We start from the raw sequence: 18554 nt of genomic DNA, 5'->3' as shown, positions 1-18554 counted from the left end.
TCACGCCTGTCATTTGCATCTCTTGTAAGTGAGTTGCTTATTTACTACATTCTGGGAAGCAAATAGCATATCTCTGCCTTTTGGATGCATTGTAGTTCTTACAGCTTAACTTCAGAGTTTTTACGTACTCAAAATCCTTAGAAGTGAGGATTAATCTGCGTATTCAGTGATGTCCTAGGAGGTGAGATCAAGGGATTACATACAATAAATAAACAGTAAAGAAACTTTGTAAGATTTGCAAAATAACGGCCAAACATCACTGAAATGGCTACACAAATCAACATCCTTCTGAGTGGATATTATGTGTACAGGCATACAGATCAGATGTGCGACATATAGTCTCAACACATTGTAGCGCACTGATGCACTTTGCTGAAATTGCATCCTCATGGTGAGGGGGCTCACACCCTTCTCTCTGCTATCAGCAACTGCTCTGCACACAAGAAAGCTGGAACTCGTTAAATGTGGTAATCTGTAGCGCTTCTACTCCTCACCAGGTGTCAGGTTCAGTTTGCTATGATCTCAACCCGACCTCCAAACGTGCATCACTCGTGATGAGTGACGCTTGAGATCTCTGCAGGTTGCATTAGATAGACATATGCATAAGGAGGAGTTCTCAACTCTCAGACGATATGGGTACTTACCTCACTAAACAGGTGTGTGTCATGTTTTCAAAGACTTTCCACCTGTTCCCGAGGCCCCGGGTATTATCCGGATTCCCACTAAGCATATGTCGTTCTGGATGGGCTTTGACACACAACCCTGGCACTCCTCCAGGTAGCAAAGCCCAGAGTGCTCAGACTAGTCCCAGCACTCACCACTTCAATCCATCCATGTTGGTGTGTTACGTAAGTGTATCATTGTTAACTTTATTGGTTTAATTTGGTACTTATATGGAGAACCATCAGTCGTTACTGTGACATCAGAGTGTGTTCCGTAGTCCAGATGATCATCTGTTCCAATAACTTTCAACCTATGGCCTAGTTGCCAAGGTAATGGACTGTGGACTGTGGTGATGTGGTCTACTGGCTGGCCTTCCAAAAATCGACCCTTGCAGTAGTGAGTTAATTTATTTAGTTCTCGCAATATGGCAACCAAAATCATCACAATGGTGATAGTGCGTGTAACAAGATGGTACCTTTCAACAGGTGACAAAATAAGATTCCAACTGACTGGATGACAGTTTTTAGGGATGGCGCGAAGCACAGCTGTCAGGGGAGCGATGCATTCATTTATAGGTCTCACCTCAGACAGCGCACGCGCTCTCACTTGTGCCGATGTATTACTCCTACAAAAAGATAAATCTCTATAAAAAGTCCCGTACCGGGGGCCCCCTAGCACTGAAACAAAGCTAATAGGTGCTTCTTTTTTCAGCTATGTAATTTGTATTTCAGGTTTAGTTTGGGGGGGACAGATGGTCACTTATAAAAGTGCATTTGTTTCATGTACTTTGTTCAGGACGTTATGCTTCTATAATGTGATTAGTGTATCTATTAACTGTGGCAATCGGTCAGCAGAGCACCATTTGTGCCGTACCTTTAACTGTATGCATAGTGTGTGGCCTGACCACCCGAACAACCCTCAAAGCTCTCAGGACTCCTTTCACCTTACCTGAGGTACTCATGGGACCTGAACGGTGCTAACGCAGACTCTTACAGCAAGGCTTCTGTGCAGACTGGGCGCCCTCGGAGCAGCTAGCAGGGCGGGGGACCAGCCACTCCCGTGCAGACTCGTGCGTCTCATGCATATTTGCGAGTAACTCGCACAAAATGCTTGTGTGCTATCTGCATCGGCTTGTGCGCACTCGGCTATTCATCATGCTGGCGAGACCGACAGACAGGCTCTGCACTTACCAGCTGCCTATAGCTCACTGAAACTGTGAACAGGCGGCTATGAGCCCTAAGTAAATATTTTCTTGCTGTTAAGAGCCAGGGTTGCGGGGACAGGTTTACCTGCGTATTCAGCAACTTCTCTCACCGGGGCCCACTTGCAGGTCACTTTTCCTCCCACCCAATAAAACCGCCAGAGGGTTGAAACTCCAGCCCACCCCCTCCTTTCTTGGTCTCTGAGCAGATACACTTACTGTCCAAAGATCAGCTAAGCTGTTGCAAAAGAAAATTCTCACTATTTCTGGCTGGCTCTACTGGCGTGCAGCTCTGGACTCTGGCACGAGGCTGGGGACTGCACTTTTGTCTCTTCATAGAGCCTTGTTGCAGCAGGGTGGGCAAAGAGCCAGGAAGGTGCCCCACTGATTGATGGATCTGCTCCACAGCCATGGCATCAGCGCCATCCAGCACCTCCAGGAGAACTACAGGGGGGCCCTGGGCTTCCTCAACCTGATGTCGGCTGTCGGTGACCCCCGCAACACCTTCCTGCTCTACTTCCCTGCCTGGTTCCACCTGAGCCGCCGCGTGGGCACACAAATGATATGGGTGGCAGTGATCGGAGACTGGTGCAACCTCATTCTTAAATGGTAAGGGTGCTTCAAGAAAGGTGCATCGGTGTTTTTTCAGATGAAGGCTCCCTATTGGTGGTGTGGTCTTAGGCAAGTCTTCTTACCTCCATGCACCTCAGGGAGAGCAGCGGGACACCTAGGACACATATAAAATTGGCCAACTTTCTTACAATCCAACCCTATGCAGCAGGACAAGTACAAGGAGGCAAGCTGACTTCCTCCATAACGCTTATCGCCTCCTTCTGTTGAAGGCCATATCTACTAGACCCCCAGTCAAAAGGTCAACATTCAATGACCTGTGCTTCAGCTGGATAAATGCATTGCATGGCAGGCGGGTGCTGCACTTCCTGGCACATGATTTGGAAATAGTCGTTTCTCCACACCACTTTTATTGTGCGGGGCATCGGTTCAGATTGCGATGTTGACGCTACCAGTGGAGTCATTGTCTGGCGGGATCAAAGTGTTTGGCCTTGCAGATGTTATTGGGGGGTATAAGTTCTGGATGTAGACAGAGACCCAAGCTGATAACACTGAGGGCCTTCATTGAGATTTGGGCAGTTACGGAAGATCCTCCGAATTCTCCAGAAAGTGCTAAATCAGGAGTAGAATGAGCCAGCAGAGTTCCACCACTACTGGGATAGTATGTGGTGGAAATTCTATTTACAGAAACTACTTGGAATTTAGCACTTCTGAGTATGTTCCACTGCTACCAACTCAAAGTAAGGTCTTAAATATTAACCCTGCTTTGACGAAGTGCAAGAGACACAGTGGATGGACTAGCCGAGACTAATAGAACTGTAGATCAATGGTAAGATCTACCCATGACTTGTTCTCCCTCACACAAGTATTAGTTTGTTTACCAGTAAGGAGCGCTTTAGACAAAGGTGAAAATGAACGTAAGGCTACTCGTAGGATAAGCGTATAAACTTTAAATGATACCCCCTTCCATGGAGCATCTAGAAACAGAAAGGGAATGTTTACGTTTTACCAAATGTTAACATCTGTTTGATATAAAGTGACTGTCAATAAATGATGTGAGTAAAACATAAAACTGAGCAAGAAGATTTGATATCGACTTAACAGGTTATTAAGAAGTCACATGGCTGTTTTTCACGATTGCTGATAACTATCTCTTGAGGAAACTTGGGAGTGAACTTTTCTTTGTCAGCACTTCTTTATCGACGCCTTGAAGGTCACATTAATGCTTTGTCGAACGAGACTGTTCTTGTAATCGGTGTTCATCAGCTGAACGCTGGAGCAGGTCAGGCCATCTTTCTGTCCTATTTCATGATCTGTTCAAAGTGTAACCTGTTCTTTGAAGGACAGTCTTTTTTACAGTTATACTTGTCCACAAGTCGCCAGTGGTATCATATGAGTTGGATATGTGAATTAATCATTCAAAATCATTGTTGTGTTGATAACCTTCTTTCGTTTTTAAAGCCACCTTTTTAACCTGCCAATCTTTAAAACAGCCAGGGCCTTTCAATAACCACCTGTATGGATCTGTCTTGGACCGCAGATGTGGAGGTGAACAGCTCACCAACACTGCCCCTAAATTGCTGGCAGTTTAACAGACACTAACCTTCACAAAACTGCAATGCAAAATTGCAGGTAGTGTTAAAAGAAGAATATACATACCCTTGACTGTGTATTGGGAGCTGCTGAGGGTGCTTCACAGAGACAGCTAAGCATGAACAGACTTTCCCTCTTTCTTTCTATTTGTAGGATCATGTTCGGCCAGAGACCCTACTGGTGGGTCCAGGAGACCAGCATCTATCGGGGCAATGCGACCCCGCAACTTGAGCAGTTTCCCATTACCTGCGAGACAGGGCCAGGTGAGAGCTAACACTAGGTTGTCCAGAAACAAATACCCCATGAAAAGTTTGAAACTTGTGGCAGGACAGATTTCATTTCTTTTCACAATGGAAAGGCCCTATTTGAAGGTTTCCAAGGGAATGGTCGTCACAGACTAGGTATTCTTTGGTGCTGCGTATATCGCACAGAAGCGACCATTAATTTTATGTGGCGGGCAGCTGCATGAAACCAGGTAATTAGAATACGATGGTGTGGATGTGCCGACCAATTATTTTTTTGAGTGGAACCACTGCAGTAGACAAGATGTCCTTCTGTGGTGCATATGTCACAAATGAGTGAACAGTTACTTTAAGGTGTATAGGGGCTGCATGAGATCAGGTATTCTGCTCTGGTGTGTGCATCACAGAGGAGTGACCAGTTATTTTGTTGAACTGGGTGGCTGCAGAAGACCAGGTATTCTTCTGTAGTACGTGTGACATGGAGGAGTGACCAGTTATTTTATGTGGTGGGGTGGCTGCTGGAGTTCAGGTCTTCTTCAGTGGTGTGTGTTATGTGCAGGAGTGGCCAGTTGCTCTATGTGCTCTATGTGGTGCGGTGGCTGCTGGAGATCTGGTGTTTTTCTGTGGTGTGTATGTCATGCAGGAGCAACCAGTAATTTTATGTAGCGGGATGGCTGTGGAGACCATGTATTCTTCTGTAGTATGCGTAACATGCAGGAGTGACCAGGAATTTTATGTAGCAGGATGGCTGTGGAGACCAGGTATTCTTCTGTAGTATGCGTAACTTGCAGGAGGGACCAGTAATTTTATGTAGCAGGATGGCTGTGGAGACCAGGTATTCTTCTGTAGTATGCGTAACATGCAGGAGTGAACAGTTATTTTATGTGGTGAGGTGGCTACTGGAGGCCAGGTATTCTGCGGTTTGTGTGTCATGGATGAGCAAACAGGTATTTTATGTGTTCAAGTGATTGTAATAGATCATGTATTGTTCTATGATGCATGTTTTGTTATGGTAGGTACATTTATAAAGCCCACTTCACCCGAATGCCCCCTGGTGCTGCATAGAACAGTAGAGACTGATCGTAAGCGTTTTTTTAAAGCAAGGTTGTACGTTTTTTTCTAAATAAAAGATAATTTGAACAGAGCTGTCGATGCATAGGCAGTTAGTTACAAAGCTGAGGCACACAGATGAAAAATAAATGACCCCTTGTCCAGGTTTTACGGAATTTGGGAACAGCGATAAGACAACGTTCAGATGACTGTAAATGTCTAACTGATAGGTGTCTTTTAATCTATTTGGACATACAGTTAGAAGTAGTGCTGTATAGAATCTCATGTACTATGCACAGAAAAATAAATTTGATTCGTTGTTGGATAGGAAGCCAGTACAAATCCTTTCATATAGTAGACTTTGGGATGAACCTTGGAGCACCCACCACCGGCCTGGCAGCATGAAGTTCATTGCACTGCAGGCAGTGGAGAAGAGATGTTTTATATTTAGTTACAAACTGTACAATAGTCCAGTCTCAAACCACAGATAGCAGAGGTACCCACCTCCGTTCATGAGAAAGGCAAGATGGAGCAAAGTAGACGGAAAATGAAAGATACAGGGGGATACCACTGTCAATACTTGGTAGTCCATTTGTAGAACTGCACATGTTTTAGATCCCAGGCTCTTCACTTTTTTGGAGGATGCTGTGCAATGCCCCATCTAACTGGCCAGTAACTAGGTTGCCATGTCAAATTGTTAGCCCCAGATCTCAGTATTGCAGCCTTGTCCATGTTAAACTTGAGACAGTGCCGGGGCATCCAACCATGTAAGGCAGTTCTGAACACAAGAAGAGTCTATAATAGTAGAGATAATATTAAATAGAAGCTGAGTATCATCAGCATAAGTGTAAAGATTGGGACCAAAGGACTGGACTATAGATGCTAGTGGAAACTTGTAAATCTTAAACAGATGTGTGAAATGGATGAACCCTGAGCTACCCCACAAAAATATGTTTTAGGGATGATGGACTTTGGCCAAAAGCTCCTGAAGCCTTCTGCCTATAAGAAAAGATGAAAACACATGAAGTACTGCTCCTCCATTGCCTACAGACTGAAGTTGTTTTATGAGAAAGGCGTGGCTGATGGTATCAAATGCAGAGGAGCGATCCAGAAGGATTAAGACAGAAAGGGTGTTCTCATCCGCTGGAAGTCGAAAATCATCTACCACTGCTAAAAGAGATAATTATGTGCTGAGAAGGTGGTAAAAGCCTACTAGGAAATCAGTAAGGATATTATTTGATTCCAAAAAAGATTTAGTTGATCTTCACCTGAGCCTCCAGTATTTTAGAAGCACAGATATTGGGCAAAGAGGGAGCAAGATTATTCAAATTAGTTTTTTTTAATGAACGACATTGTACATCTATACCAAATGTTAAGGACACATCACCAATGTCATGAAGAGGTGTAGTACCATAGACTCAAGTTTTAGATATATATTTTTAGTTTTGGAGACAAAGGTGTTGTTAAGCTTTTTTTTCTATAAGTACGAGATTGACAGATGGGAAAGGAGATACTGGATAATTCTTTGATAATAGCAAAAGTTTAGTTTTGAGTATCCCGGGCAGGATAGCTTTTTTATGTGGTGGAGGGGCAGCTAGAGATGAGATATTCTTCTGTGGTACATATATATGTGTATCGTAGAGGAGCATCCAGTTATATTATATGGTTAGGTGGCTGCTGGAGACCAGGCATTCTTTTGTGATGCATGTGTCATGTACCAGTGATCAATTCTTTTGTGTGGTAGGGTGGCTGCAAGACCCCAGGTGTTCTTCTGTGGCATTTATGTTGGGCAGGACTAACCAGTTATTTTATATGGTTAAGTGGCTGCTGGAGACAAGGTACTCTTTCTATGCAGATGATACGCAGATCCTGGTATCCAAAGCAGACAACTGTAGTATCACCAGAAGTACCCTCATACAAAGCGTGTCACAAATAGTACAATGGATGAAGCAACACTTTTTAAAGCTTAATGGAGAGAAACCCGAGCTTCTTCTTTCTGGGAGGTAATCAACAGTTTAGACACCACAATGGTGCCCATCAGAGTTCGGCACATACCCACCACCCTGTGAGTTGTGCCATAAATTTGGGGATAAAGTGTATTAGTTAATTTGCAGCTCCTTCCTTTACTATTCTATGGTCACTGCACAAAATGTGTCCTCTCCTATCTTATTCATCTCCGAAAGTTGTCGTCGAGTCATAGCTTGTCTCTCGTCTGAACTACAGAAATGCCTTACACTTGAGCATCCCCAATACCCTATTCAGCGACTTCGGGTAGTCCAAAACACAGCAGCCCGTCTTATCCTCCATATTCCCAAATGTGTCTTTATCAGTAGCCCTTAGAACGTTATACAGGCTCAGGGGTGTAGCTCCGGGGGGCGTTCGGGGTGTGACACACTCTTCTAATAAATGGCTTCTGATGTGTGCAGTTGGATCCAGGGCCCTCCAGTCAGGCTAGCAGTGTCTGTGCTCGGGTTTCCACTCGGATTAGCAGCCCTCATAGCACAGACACTCATCTCTATAAAACTTTGTAGACTACATCCACCCCTCCTCTTCCCTCTCATTAAACAGGCCAAAAATAAACAAATGACTGGTGTCTCTTATGTGGTGCAGAGAAGTTATTTTTATGTAAAACTAATTTCATCCATTTGTCATTTCAATGGCAGTGATGATTGGTAAATGTCAATGCCAACCCTCCTCCCCACCCCACCTAAATCTAACTGACTAAGCTGTGCCCCTGCTCAGGCTACCAGTATGGAAGTGTGTCCTGTATTTTTCTGTATTTAAGTTCTTTATAAGCATTTGAACACATTCTGGTACACACAGCTACGACGCCGAATTAGTAATCAAAATGTGCATATAACTATCAAAAGAGCCAATCAAATTTTGGTGGAAAACAGGCGCCTGGGAAGGGAAACATAGGGAGAAGTGTGCCTTCGTAACAACAGTAGATCTTGTGCATAACAAAATTATGTAAAGAAATCAGTGACGTCTGAGCCTCACTGTACCAACATGCGTCTGTAGTTAGCGCTCCGCTTCCCAAGCATGGGAAGTACTAGGATAACTAGGTACTGAGATCCCGCAAGGGCAGGAGAGCTGAAAGCGATGCTTGGTACAATCACTGTCCTATCACAGCAAATACATTCCCCAGAAGAAACAGAGAGAGACAGCTAAGACCTTGCTTTATGCACAAGGAAGGGCTTAACTAATTCTAGCCTAGGCTACATTGGGAATCAACTTATCTACTATCATCCCCAACAGTTTACTTCGGCCTTCCACCGAACAGCCAGTGGTGGTGCCTAAAATTAAGATCCTTCTCCAGCCTCTCAGGTAACTTATGGTTCTCCCTCACTTTAGAGACCCATGTCATGGAGGAGCTCCGAGTTATTTTATGTGTTTCAGAGGCTGCAAGAGATCAGGTATTCTGTGGATGTGTTCTTGTGCAGGAGTGACCACATTTTTATGAAATGGCTGCAGGATATCAAGTATTCTTCTTTGGAGTGTATGTTGTGCAGGAGTGACTGGTTACTTTATGTAGTGGGGCAGCTCTACTGTAACGTGTGTGTGTTGTGCAGGAGCGACCAGCTATTTTTTGTGATCTGTACGTCATGAAGGATCAAGCAATTATTTTATGTGGTTGAGTAGCTGCAAGAGATAAGGTATCATTTTGTGTGTTGTGCTGTGTGCAGGAATGACCAGTTTTAGGTCGAGCCTAGGCAGTGCACAAGTGCTGTCTCTTGACATGTTCTAATCTACAGCTGTAACCACACCCATCTCACACCCATCACTTTCATTTGTTCCTTGACCTGCCTTTCAAATTCCATTGATTTTTTAGAAAAATGCTTCAGGTTTTTCCCGTCTTGAGGCTGCTTTGTTACCACCGTGCAGGCTGACCCTGTTAAATAGATGATTGCACTTTCTCACATATAGCTTAGTGTGGTGCATTCTTTTTTTCTTATGCCTCGCCGCTTCGCGCTTGGCTGTATCTTGTTTCTTCCTCTTCCTTGTTTTGGGCATGCCGTTGTGGTGTCTGAGCACTTTACATGAGGACGTGAAGCTTCATATAGCGCCAACTCGATCAGAAGAGAGCTGTACATAACTACGCATATAAAGTGAACTTGATCAAAAGAGCTCTTTACATCACTACCTAAAGTTACATATACTGTGACCTCATACTTATTTTTATTTTCAAAGAGCATATTACTCATGGTTCCCATCTCCCTCATAACCTGAATGCACAGCGTAAAACTTTTCACAAAACGGGCACGCGCTTTAATTTTTAGCACAGTGCTTGAAAGTTATCGGGGATGTGTTAAATTCAAGATTGCAGGGTGCAGTACCTTATGTGGCCAAAAGATGTCTCAAGGAATACCTAGAGACAGCCTGTGGCACTCCACCCTTTCCCTACTTTGTGCACATTAGAACGGTAAACGTTGCAGGTTTTTTTCAGCCAGCATATTAGAAGTGTAACAGTGTTAATTTAACCATGTTCTTCCTGATTACATTTCACATGCTTTACCTAATCTTGTTCTTTTTGGTCCATGCTATCCAAAGCATTCCCACTGTAATTAACAATGTCCATCAACAGATGTCTCATATGTGGCGTTGTGCTAAAGCTGCTCTCTTTTTAACTGGGGATCAAGGTTTGAGTATCAGTGTTGGTTCACCATCCTGTGCTTCTGTGCAATTCACTTAAACTCCCTGTGCCCCCATAAAATGAATCTGCACTTGTGTAATATAATTGGTGGTCCTGTAAAGCGCTTCAATGTCTGCCTGGTCAAGTCCGGGTTATGTAAAACTGCAAAATAACTGTAGTGATTTTGGGGAAGATTTTAAGCCATAAATCACCCAGCACCAAGAATTTACATTGATGCTGTGCTTGAAGTCACTTTAAAATGTATATCCGGTCATCCTTTGTAGCATGGAAAGGTGCTTTCAGTCAGGTATGGTGTGGTGTCTGTTGGATTTCACCAGGAATTTTTGCACATCGGCAAAAATGCATCCCCACTCTCTCCCTCTCTCTGTTTGGAAATACTTCAAAAAATGTTGACAAAGTAATGGGCTTTATCCCACTTACTGCACTGCATTCCTTTCTCTTTCCGCTGCCCTTTAAGCCCCTTTCCTGTGCCCTGCTTACCACAAAATAGTATGTTTCAGCCACTGAAAGAGTGGGATGAAAAAGTGTGTTCACACAGATTAGCACCTGCCACGTTGATTAAAAGCTGCCCTTCCAGTTCCAACTTCTTCTTAGTAACAGCAGTGAGGAGATGTCAGCCATCATGACTCAGTTTTGCCCCAGGTAAAGCTCCATATCTGTTGTAAACGCTTTAGCGGATGCTTTTCCGGAATAGAACCATCTTCATAAGGTAAACTCTCCCAGCTACTGACAACTGCAACCTAATCCACTTCCCTACTTGTGCAACCACATTTATCATACTTTTGTCCTAGTTCTTCCCGGGGCATCTTAGGATTTTGGGGGGGGGGGGGGGTCCTGCTCATAACAGATTTGAATTTATGATACAGTTCCAGCTCTCTTTCACCCTCTTTGGCCAGGTCACTGACAATGCACAGGCATACCCTTCCGAATTCTTAATGTGTTTACATTTAATATTCAAGGATAGTGATGTGTGTTTTCAATACTTGTAACACAGCAGCAGCTCACTAATATTGCTGCAAATAGCCTCTGTGACACCCTCCCATTTCTCATATGCGAGTTTCTGTTTATTCTTAAAGAACCTTTGTTATGAATGCTGCATGAAACAAACACATTTCTCTAGTAACAGTCCCTCACACATCACCCACATTAAAAACAAATTACAAGAAAACAGTACTAAAAACAATCTAAAAAATGTTCAAGGTCATCAGGGCAAGACTCTGCAGTAAATGGAAGTGTTTTAGTTATATGCAGGGCCACTTGAATTAGGTGGGAGAGAACACCAAATTATGCGGCAGAGTTCACCAATTTATATGGCAAGAAAAGTCCAGTTATGCATTTACATTGCCAATAGCTCTAACTCAAGCAAATGTGCGACCTATTGCATTGCAGATGGTTGTTGTATGTTGTGGGGAAGCTGCAACAGACTAGGGCCTTTGCATGGGTTTTTGTGTGGTTTAGCTGCAGAAGAGGTTAGCAGTTTTATTGTGAGGAGTGTGCTGGGCACAGAGATCTGTGTTTTTATGGGGATTAGTTGACCAAACAGATTACTAATATTTTAGTTGAACGATGTGTGAATTATTTTGGTTGTGGTAGAATTTTGAAACCGATCAGTAGCTCCCAGGTAAAAAAACAATATGTTGTTTCCACACGTAGCACATAGTGCAAATTCGCAGTTTATTTTCATCAAAATGTACTATATATTTAAATTACTCAACTGCATTTGAGGGCAAAGGTGCACATCATATTTCAAGCGCCAATGGCATCTTTTGGAACTACTGTATTTTCGAGAATTTTATGGGGCAGCGTTACGGAATTCTAGTTCTTAGTGCAGGAAGGCAAAATTAACTGAACATAGAGAGTAAATTTACTCATATTTAGGAATTTTTGGGGTGGCAGTTCGATGTCTTGTTGGAAATGTTTGTCATAATACACACAAAAGATTAAGAGGGGACTGCTTGCAAACAGTCTAACTACTGGCTATGACTCTGCACAGCATTCTAACCCATCAGTTTTCACCAAGTGAGCCGCTCTAGGCAGAGGCCTGTCTTATGCAAATCACTACTGACCCTGCTCTTCATGGGAACAGTCCATTCCGAACTGCCTGGTGACTACTCCCTTCAGAAGGGACCACAAGTCACTCCAGACCAGTTTCTGCCTTATCTGGCATTGTCAGTGAGATATATTATGTGGATCATGTGGCACAGTGAATGTTTGTAAGATGTTGGGTTGACTCTGAAAACCATTAGGCCACATTTCCAATTTGTTTCAAGCAGAGCAGCAGAATTCTACATCGTGGTCCACATTTTGAGACATGATTTCCACCAACTCTTTTGAGCAAAATATACTGCAGTTGGGTTAGCAGGTTTACCGAACTTTCAGTCATACTAATAGACTTCTTGGCGTTTTGCTGGAAGTAGAACGGTATAAGCTTTGTGTAGGAAGTTGGCTCTGTATGTGCTATTTCAAAGTAAGGAATAGCATGCACAGAGTCCAAGGGTTCTCCTTAGAGGTAAAATAGTGGTAAAAAGAGATAATACTAATGCTCTATTTTGTGGTAGTGTGGTCGAGCAGTAGGCTTATCCAAGGAGTAGTGTTAAGCATTTGTTGTACATACACATAGACAATAAATGAGGTACACACACTCAGAGACAAATCCAGCCAATAGGTTTTGTATAGAAAAATATCTTTTCTTAGTTTATTTTAAGAACCACAGGTTCAAATTTAACATGTAATATCTTGTTTGAAAGGTATTGCAGGTAAGTACATTAGGAACTTTGAATCATTTCAATTGCATGTATACTTTTTAAGTTATTCACAAATAGCTATTTTAAAAGTGGACACAGTGCAATTTTCACAGTTCCTGGGGGAGGTAAGTTTTTGTTAGTTTTACCAGGTAAGTAAGACACTTACAGGGTTCAGTTCTTGGTCCAAGGTAGCCCACCGTTGGGGGTTCAGAGCAACCCCAAAGTTACCACACCAGCAGCTCAGGGCCGGTCAGGTGCAGAGTTCAAAGTGGTGCCCAAAACGCATAGGCTTCAATGGAGAGAAGGGGGTGCCCCGGTTCCAGTCTGCCAGCAGGTAAGTACCCGCGTCTTCGGAGGGCAGACCAGGGGGGTTTTGTAGGGCACCGGGGGGGACACAAGCTCACACAGAAATTTCACCCTCAGCGGCGCGGGGGCGGCCGGGTGCAGTGTTAGAACAAGCGTCGGGTTCGCAATGGAAGTCAATGAGAGATCAAGGGATCTCTTCAGCGCTGCAGGCAGGCAAGGGGGGGGCTTCCTCGGGGAAACCTCCACTTGGGCAAGGGAGAGGGACTCCTGGGGGTCACTTCTGCAGTGAAAGTCCGGTCCTTCCGGTCCTGGGGGCTGCGGGTGCAGGGTCTTTTCCAGGCGTCGGGACTTAGGTTTCAGAGAGTCGCGGTCAGGGGAAGCCTCGGGATTCCCTCTGCAGGCGGCGCTGTGGGGGATCAGGGGGGACAGGTTTTGGTACTCACAGTCGTAGAGTAGTCCGGGGGTCCTCCCTGAGGTGTTGGTTCTCCACCAGCCGAGTCGGGGTCGCCGGGTGCAGTGTTGCAAGTCTTACGTTTCTTGCGGGGAGATTGCAGGGTTCTTTAAAGCTGCTCCTTTGGATAAAGTTGCAGTCTTTTTGGAGCAGGTCCGCTGTCCTCGGGAGTTTCTTGTCGTCGTCGAAGCAGGGCAGTCCTCAGAGGATGCAGAGGTCGCTGGTCCCTTTGGAAGGCGTCGCTGGAGCAGAGTTCTTTGGAAGGCAGGAGACAGGCCGGTGAGTTTCTGGAGCCAAGGCAGTTGTTGTCTTCTGGTCTTCCTCTGCAGGGGTTTTCAGCTAGGCAGTCCTTCTTCTTGTTGTTGCAGGAATCTAGTTTCTAGGTTCAGGGAAGCCCTTAAATACTAAATTTAAGGGCGTGTTTAGGTCTGGGGGGTTAGTAGCCAATGGCTACTAGCCCTGAGGGTGGGTACACCCTCTTTGTGCCTCCTCCCAAGGGGAGGGGGTCACATTCCTATCCCTATTGGGGGAATCCTCCTTCTTCAAGATGGAGGATTTCTAAAAGTCAGAGGCACCTCAGCTCAGGACACCTTAGGGGCTGTCCTGACTGGCCAGTGACTCCTCCTTGTTTTTCTCATTATCTCTCCTGGACTTGCCGCCAAAAGTGGGGGCTGGGTCCAGGAGGCGGGCATCTCCACTAGCTGGAGTGCCCTGGGGCATTGTAACACGAAGCTTGAGCCTTTGAAGCTCACTGCTAGGTGTTACAGTTCCTGCAGGGGGGAGGTGTGAAGCACCTCCACCCAGAGCAGGCTTTGTTTCTGTCCTCAGAGAGCACAAAGGCTCTCACCGCATGAGATCAGACACTCATATCTCAGCAGCAGGCTGGCACAGACCAGTCAGTCCTGCACTGAACAATTGGGTAAAATACAGGGGGTATCTCTAAGATGCCCTCTGTGTGCATTTTTTAATAAATCCAACACTGGCATCAGTGTGGGTTTATTATTCTGAGAAGTTTGATACTAAACTTCCCAGTATTCAGTGTAGCCATTATGGAGCTGTGGAGTTCGTTTTTGACAGACTCCCAGCCCATATACTCTTATGGCTACCCTGCACTTACAATGTCTAAGGTTTTGCTTAGACACTGTAGGGGCATAGTGCTCATGCACATATGCCCTCACCTGTGGTATAGTGCACCCTGCCTTAGGGCTGTGAGGCCTACTAGAGGGGTGACTTACCTATGCCACAGGCAGTGGGAGGTTGGCATGGCACCCTAGGGGAGTGCCATGTCGACTTAGTCATTTTCTCCCCATCAGCACACACAAGCTGGCAAGCAGTGTGTCTGTGCTGAGTGAGGGGTCCCTAGGGTGGCATAAGACATGCTGCAGCCCTTAGAGACCTTCCCTGGCATCAGGGCCCTTGGTACCAGGGGTACCAGTTACAAGGGACTTACCTAGGTGCCAGGGTTGTGCCAATTGTGGAAACAATGGTACATTTTAGGTGAAAGAACACTGGTGCTGGGGCCTGGTTAGCAGGGTCCCAGCACACTTCTCAGTCAAGTCAGCATCAGTATCAGGCAAAAAGTGGGGGGTAACTGCAACAGGGAGCCATTTCTTTACACTTTGCAAGCAAATTTACATTATTTTACAGCCATAACTGGAGGCAATTATATATAGGGTTTTGTGCATAACTGGAGTCAATTATATATAGGGTTTTGTGCAGGAGTGACAATATTGTGGCTGTGTGTTTTCAACAATTCATTACTAGATGAATAGTATTCTCAGAGACAATTTAGTGTTTGTGTCAATGTTTACAGGAGTTTGGGGCAGAACTACGTTTTGGTTGAGATAGACAGTGCTGTTCAGCCAGAGCTACAATAGTTATGAGCCAGATTCACAGTACTTTTTGGTAAGGACAGGATTTCCTCTTTCAAAGGTTAAGAGAAGGTTCATGATGTTTGTAAGACTTTCTTTAAAGAAAGGAATAATCATATGTAAGTCTGAAACAAAGCATGACACCACAGAAAGCAAACCGGGTGTCATGGGAAGAACGATCGTCAACTAATAGCAACTTCCGCCTTCACGAAACGCATGCACAATGCCATAGCGTCACAGTGTTCCTCTGGGTCCTCCCACAGCTGGAGTAAAACGGTCTTGGATCTCAGTGGTGCAGACGGGGATGGTTTAGGAAACAAAGGATGGCTTCAGCTAAGCCTGGCATTTTATTTTCATCCCCAGGTTCACATCCCTGTTAGCAGTGGCCATTTGATCCGAGGTACATTTTGTTTATTGGAACCTGGCAGTATAGCATGTTCGTTAGTCTACTGCAGGTGGGGGAGGAATTGATGATTACAACCTCTCCCTTATGTCTTTACCTTCCGCAGGAGACTCTACACTGGGAGACCCCAGTGCAGGTTAGAATCTGCCCCCCCCAAAGATGCTGGGGAGCAGTTTGATCTAGGGTGCTTGTCCTGACAAACCCAGAGAGCCTTTGAGAAAGAAAGCCTTGCAGTGCCTGCCTCAACCTACGCCAAGAAAGCAATGTGCTTAGGGTGTGGGCCATTATGGGAGGTCAGTGGAGTGCACTAGCTGAATTAACTTGTAAGGTAACCTCGGACAGGGTGTTCCTGCAAGATCCAGGCAAATTTGGTCGACGAGAACCCTCATTACTGGGCTACAAAACACCTCAGTACAGGGCCTGGGGGCTTAACATTGGGCAGCACCTTAAGATGCACTTCATTGTTAGTCGCGTTATGTACCTCCAGGTTTCTCTCCACCAGTTGGCCAACTCCAGCCATCCGGTGGAACAGTGGAACCTTTGCAGGCAGTGGCAATGCCTGGAAAGATCAAATCTCGTCTGCTTCCTTGCTACAAGCTCCTCAATAGACCATGGAGCATTAAGTGGCAAGGCACCAGTAACGCAAGTCTTTGGAGTGTTTTACATGAGAGAGCATCGCAAAGTGTGTAATCAGGCCAGAGGTACTCTGCACCCAAACAACTGTAAGCACAACGGTGTTGGGCATGAAACATGTGATTCTTTAAATTCGGTGTCCCACAGCACAGTCAATGGTTGGGGATTGTGGGTAAGCTGGGGTCATACACCACGCATAGCCAAAGAATCCAAACACAAAAATATTTAACCATGTCCAAATGTAGAAGAGAACGCGTAGTCTATTTATATTAATTTTATAGTTTTTGCTATCGCACTACTAGACTCAAAATGTAACAGAGCACTTTACCACAAAGGGTGCTAGGATATGCAGAGTAAGCACTGTGCAAGTGGAAGATATAAAATGTGTAATAGGCATGACAGCACTATTTACTTTTTCAGGTCACATAATTTTTGGGAAAAGGGGTGGGTGAAGGCATAGTTGGGACCTTTGGCATGTATTTAAGCCAGTGGGGCCTACGGTAAGCATGTGCTCAGCACACAGGCATATGTTTTGCAATGTAGGCTACATGCTGGTACCTCTGGAAGACGTTGGACAGGAATATCAGTATTAAATATAAACAGCCACGGGGGGGGCTTCCCAGTTTTTATGCGTGGCGTTAGCTAAGACCTTTTGATCCTACTAAAATTACATCTGTAATATACACACTTAAAGGGTCTTTCAGCCACCTCTGTTCATCCATTCGTCTCTTGCGCCAGTCACATTTTGTTTTCCACCCACCACAGCACATAGCATAGGGCAATGGTTCATCCTATTTCAGCCACTGGGTAACTTCACTTTGAGTGACTGCATTTCACAAGGAGCACATCTGCACACATGAAAATTCCCTTCCGTGCCAGTGGTTTTGTTTTTACAGTAGTATTACTTTAGTTTGCCTTTGTTTGCAGAGCTTGATGTGACAGCATGAAACTTTCTACCAGATGAGCACATTCCAGCTTTTCAGTTCCTATGTCTTGCCAATGCTGTGGTAAATTCCTTTTGAAGTGACCTTTGTTAGCTGACAACTGCTTTTTCACACCATACGAGCAGCTCTCATGAACTCTATCTTTGTAACTCTGTTATTCCTTCATTTTCCTCTTTGCTTTTCTCCTTTTATGTCCTCTTTTTTCTTCCGTTTTCCTACTTGTCCCCCACTTCCCTTCTTTTGTTCCTTCCTTCTTTTTCTCTTTCCTTCATCTTCTTTCTTGGCTTCCACTTTCTTTCTCCTCTCCCTGTTTACTTTTCTACCTTTCTTTCTTGGTTCTTCTTTTCCCTCCCTATCCTTCCTCTTTCTTACATTCTTTCTTTCAATATTTCTTTTGTGCCTTCTTTCTCAACAAGAGGCTGACAGCCAGTGCAAGACCAGTTGGCTTTTTAAAGTGTGTTAGCCAAGACATTTTATTAAAAGTATATGTATACCATAGTTACCTATTAGGGTTCAGTCAGACTTCGTCCATTAGTCTGTGGTTCTGTCACGCATATTTACTTCCACTCACTCCAACATGCATCAAGGAATTATGTGTCAGCCCACTTTAGCCGTAGGCTGGCTTTACTATGAGTTACAGCTTGCTGTCCTTTCACAAGGAGCACATCAACACACAAAGTAGTTCACTTCTGTGCCAGGGAGTACTATAGCAACGTGTGATTTTTTTTTCTTTAAGACCAAAACAACATTTTTGCATATAGCCAATATTTTTGCTCAGAGTGATGAGGGCCCGGCGGATTTCCAAACAATAACGTTTTGCAAAAACCATGAGAAAACAAAAGTTACCAAAAGGTTGGTGGCCAATACCACACCGATTGGCTTTGCCAATGCTTGTTTTATATTGGTTTAGTCACTATCTGTTACCTGTGAAATTGAGGTCTATATAGAAAATAACTATTGAAATATGGCTGTTTAATAAATGTTAACTGTAATGTCCTATGTGAGCTAATGTTTCCATCTGTACTGATCTATGTAGCTCTCATCCTTCATTCGGCATCTCTCTGAACACCCTATTAAGGCCCTCATTATGAGAGGCCTGGTGATTGGGCTGATATTTATCTCACCCAATGAAATCCGTTACCGGTAGGACATAATCCATCAGGTGCTATCAATAGCAATTCATTGTGACTTAGTCCCAATAACGAGGAATAAGATGTGGATTTTAGTAC

General features: G+C 44.5%; 1 protein-coding gene across 1 annotated transcript in view; it reads left to right on the top strand.

Moving 5' to 3' along the window:
- The first annotated feature begins 2192 nt into the window (after nucleotides 1-2192).
- LOC138292255 (glucose-6-phosphatase 2-like) overlaps nucleotides 2193-18554 on the top strand; it is a 30764-nt gene continuing 14402 nt past the window's right edge. Inside the window, exons 1-2 of the mRNA XM_069230723.1 lie at nucleotides 2193-2473; nucleotides 4181-4290. Coding sequence (XP_069086824.1) covers nucleotides 2256-2473; nucleotides 4181-4290 — 328 coding nt within the window. The 5' untranslated portion in view covers nucleotides 2193-2255. The remainder of the gene's footprint in view (nucleotides 2474-4180; nucleotides 4291-18554) is intronic.

Source organism: Pleurodeles waltl, chromosome 4_2 (genome assembly GCF_031143425.1).
Source record: "Pleurodeles waltl isolate 20211129_DDA chromosome 4_2, aPleWal1.hap1.20221129, whole genome shotgun sequence".
NCBI classification, from domain to species: Eukaryota; Metazoa; Chordata; class Amphibia; order Caudata; family Salamandridae; genus Pleurodeles; species Pleurodeles waltl.
The sequence above is the reverse complement of the archived record's forward strand: the minus strand, read 5'-3'. Positions and strand labels throughout refer to the sequence as shown.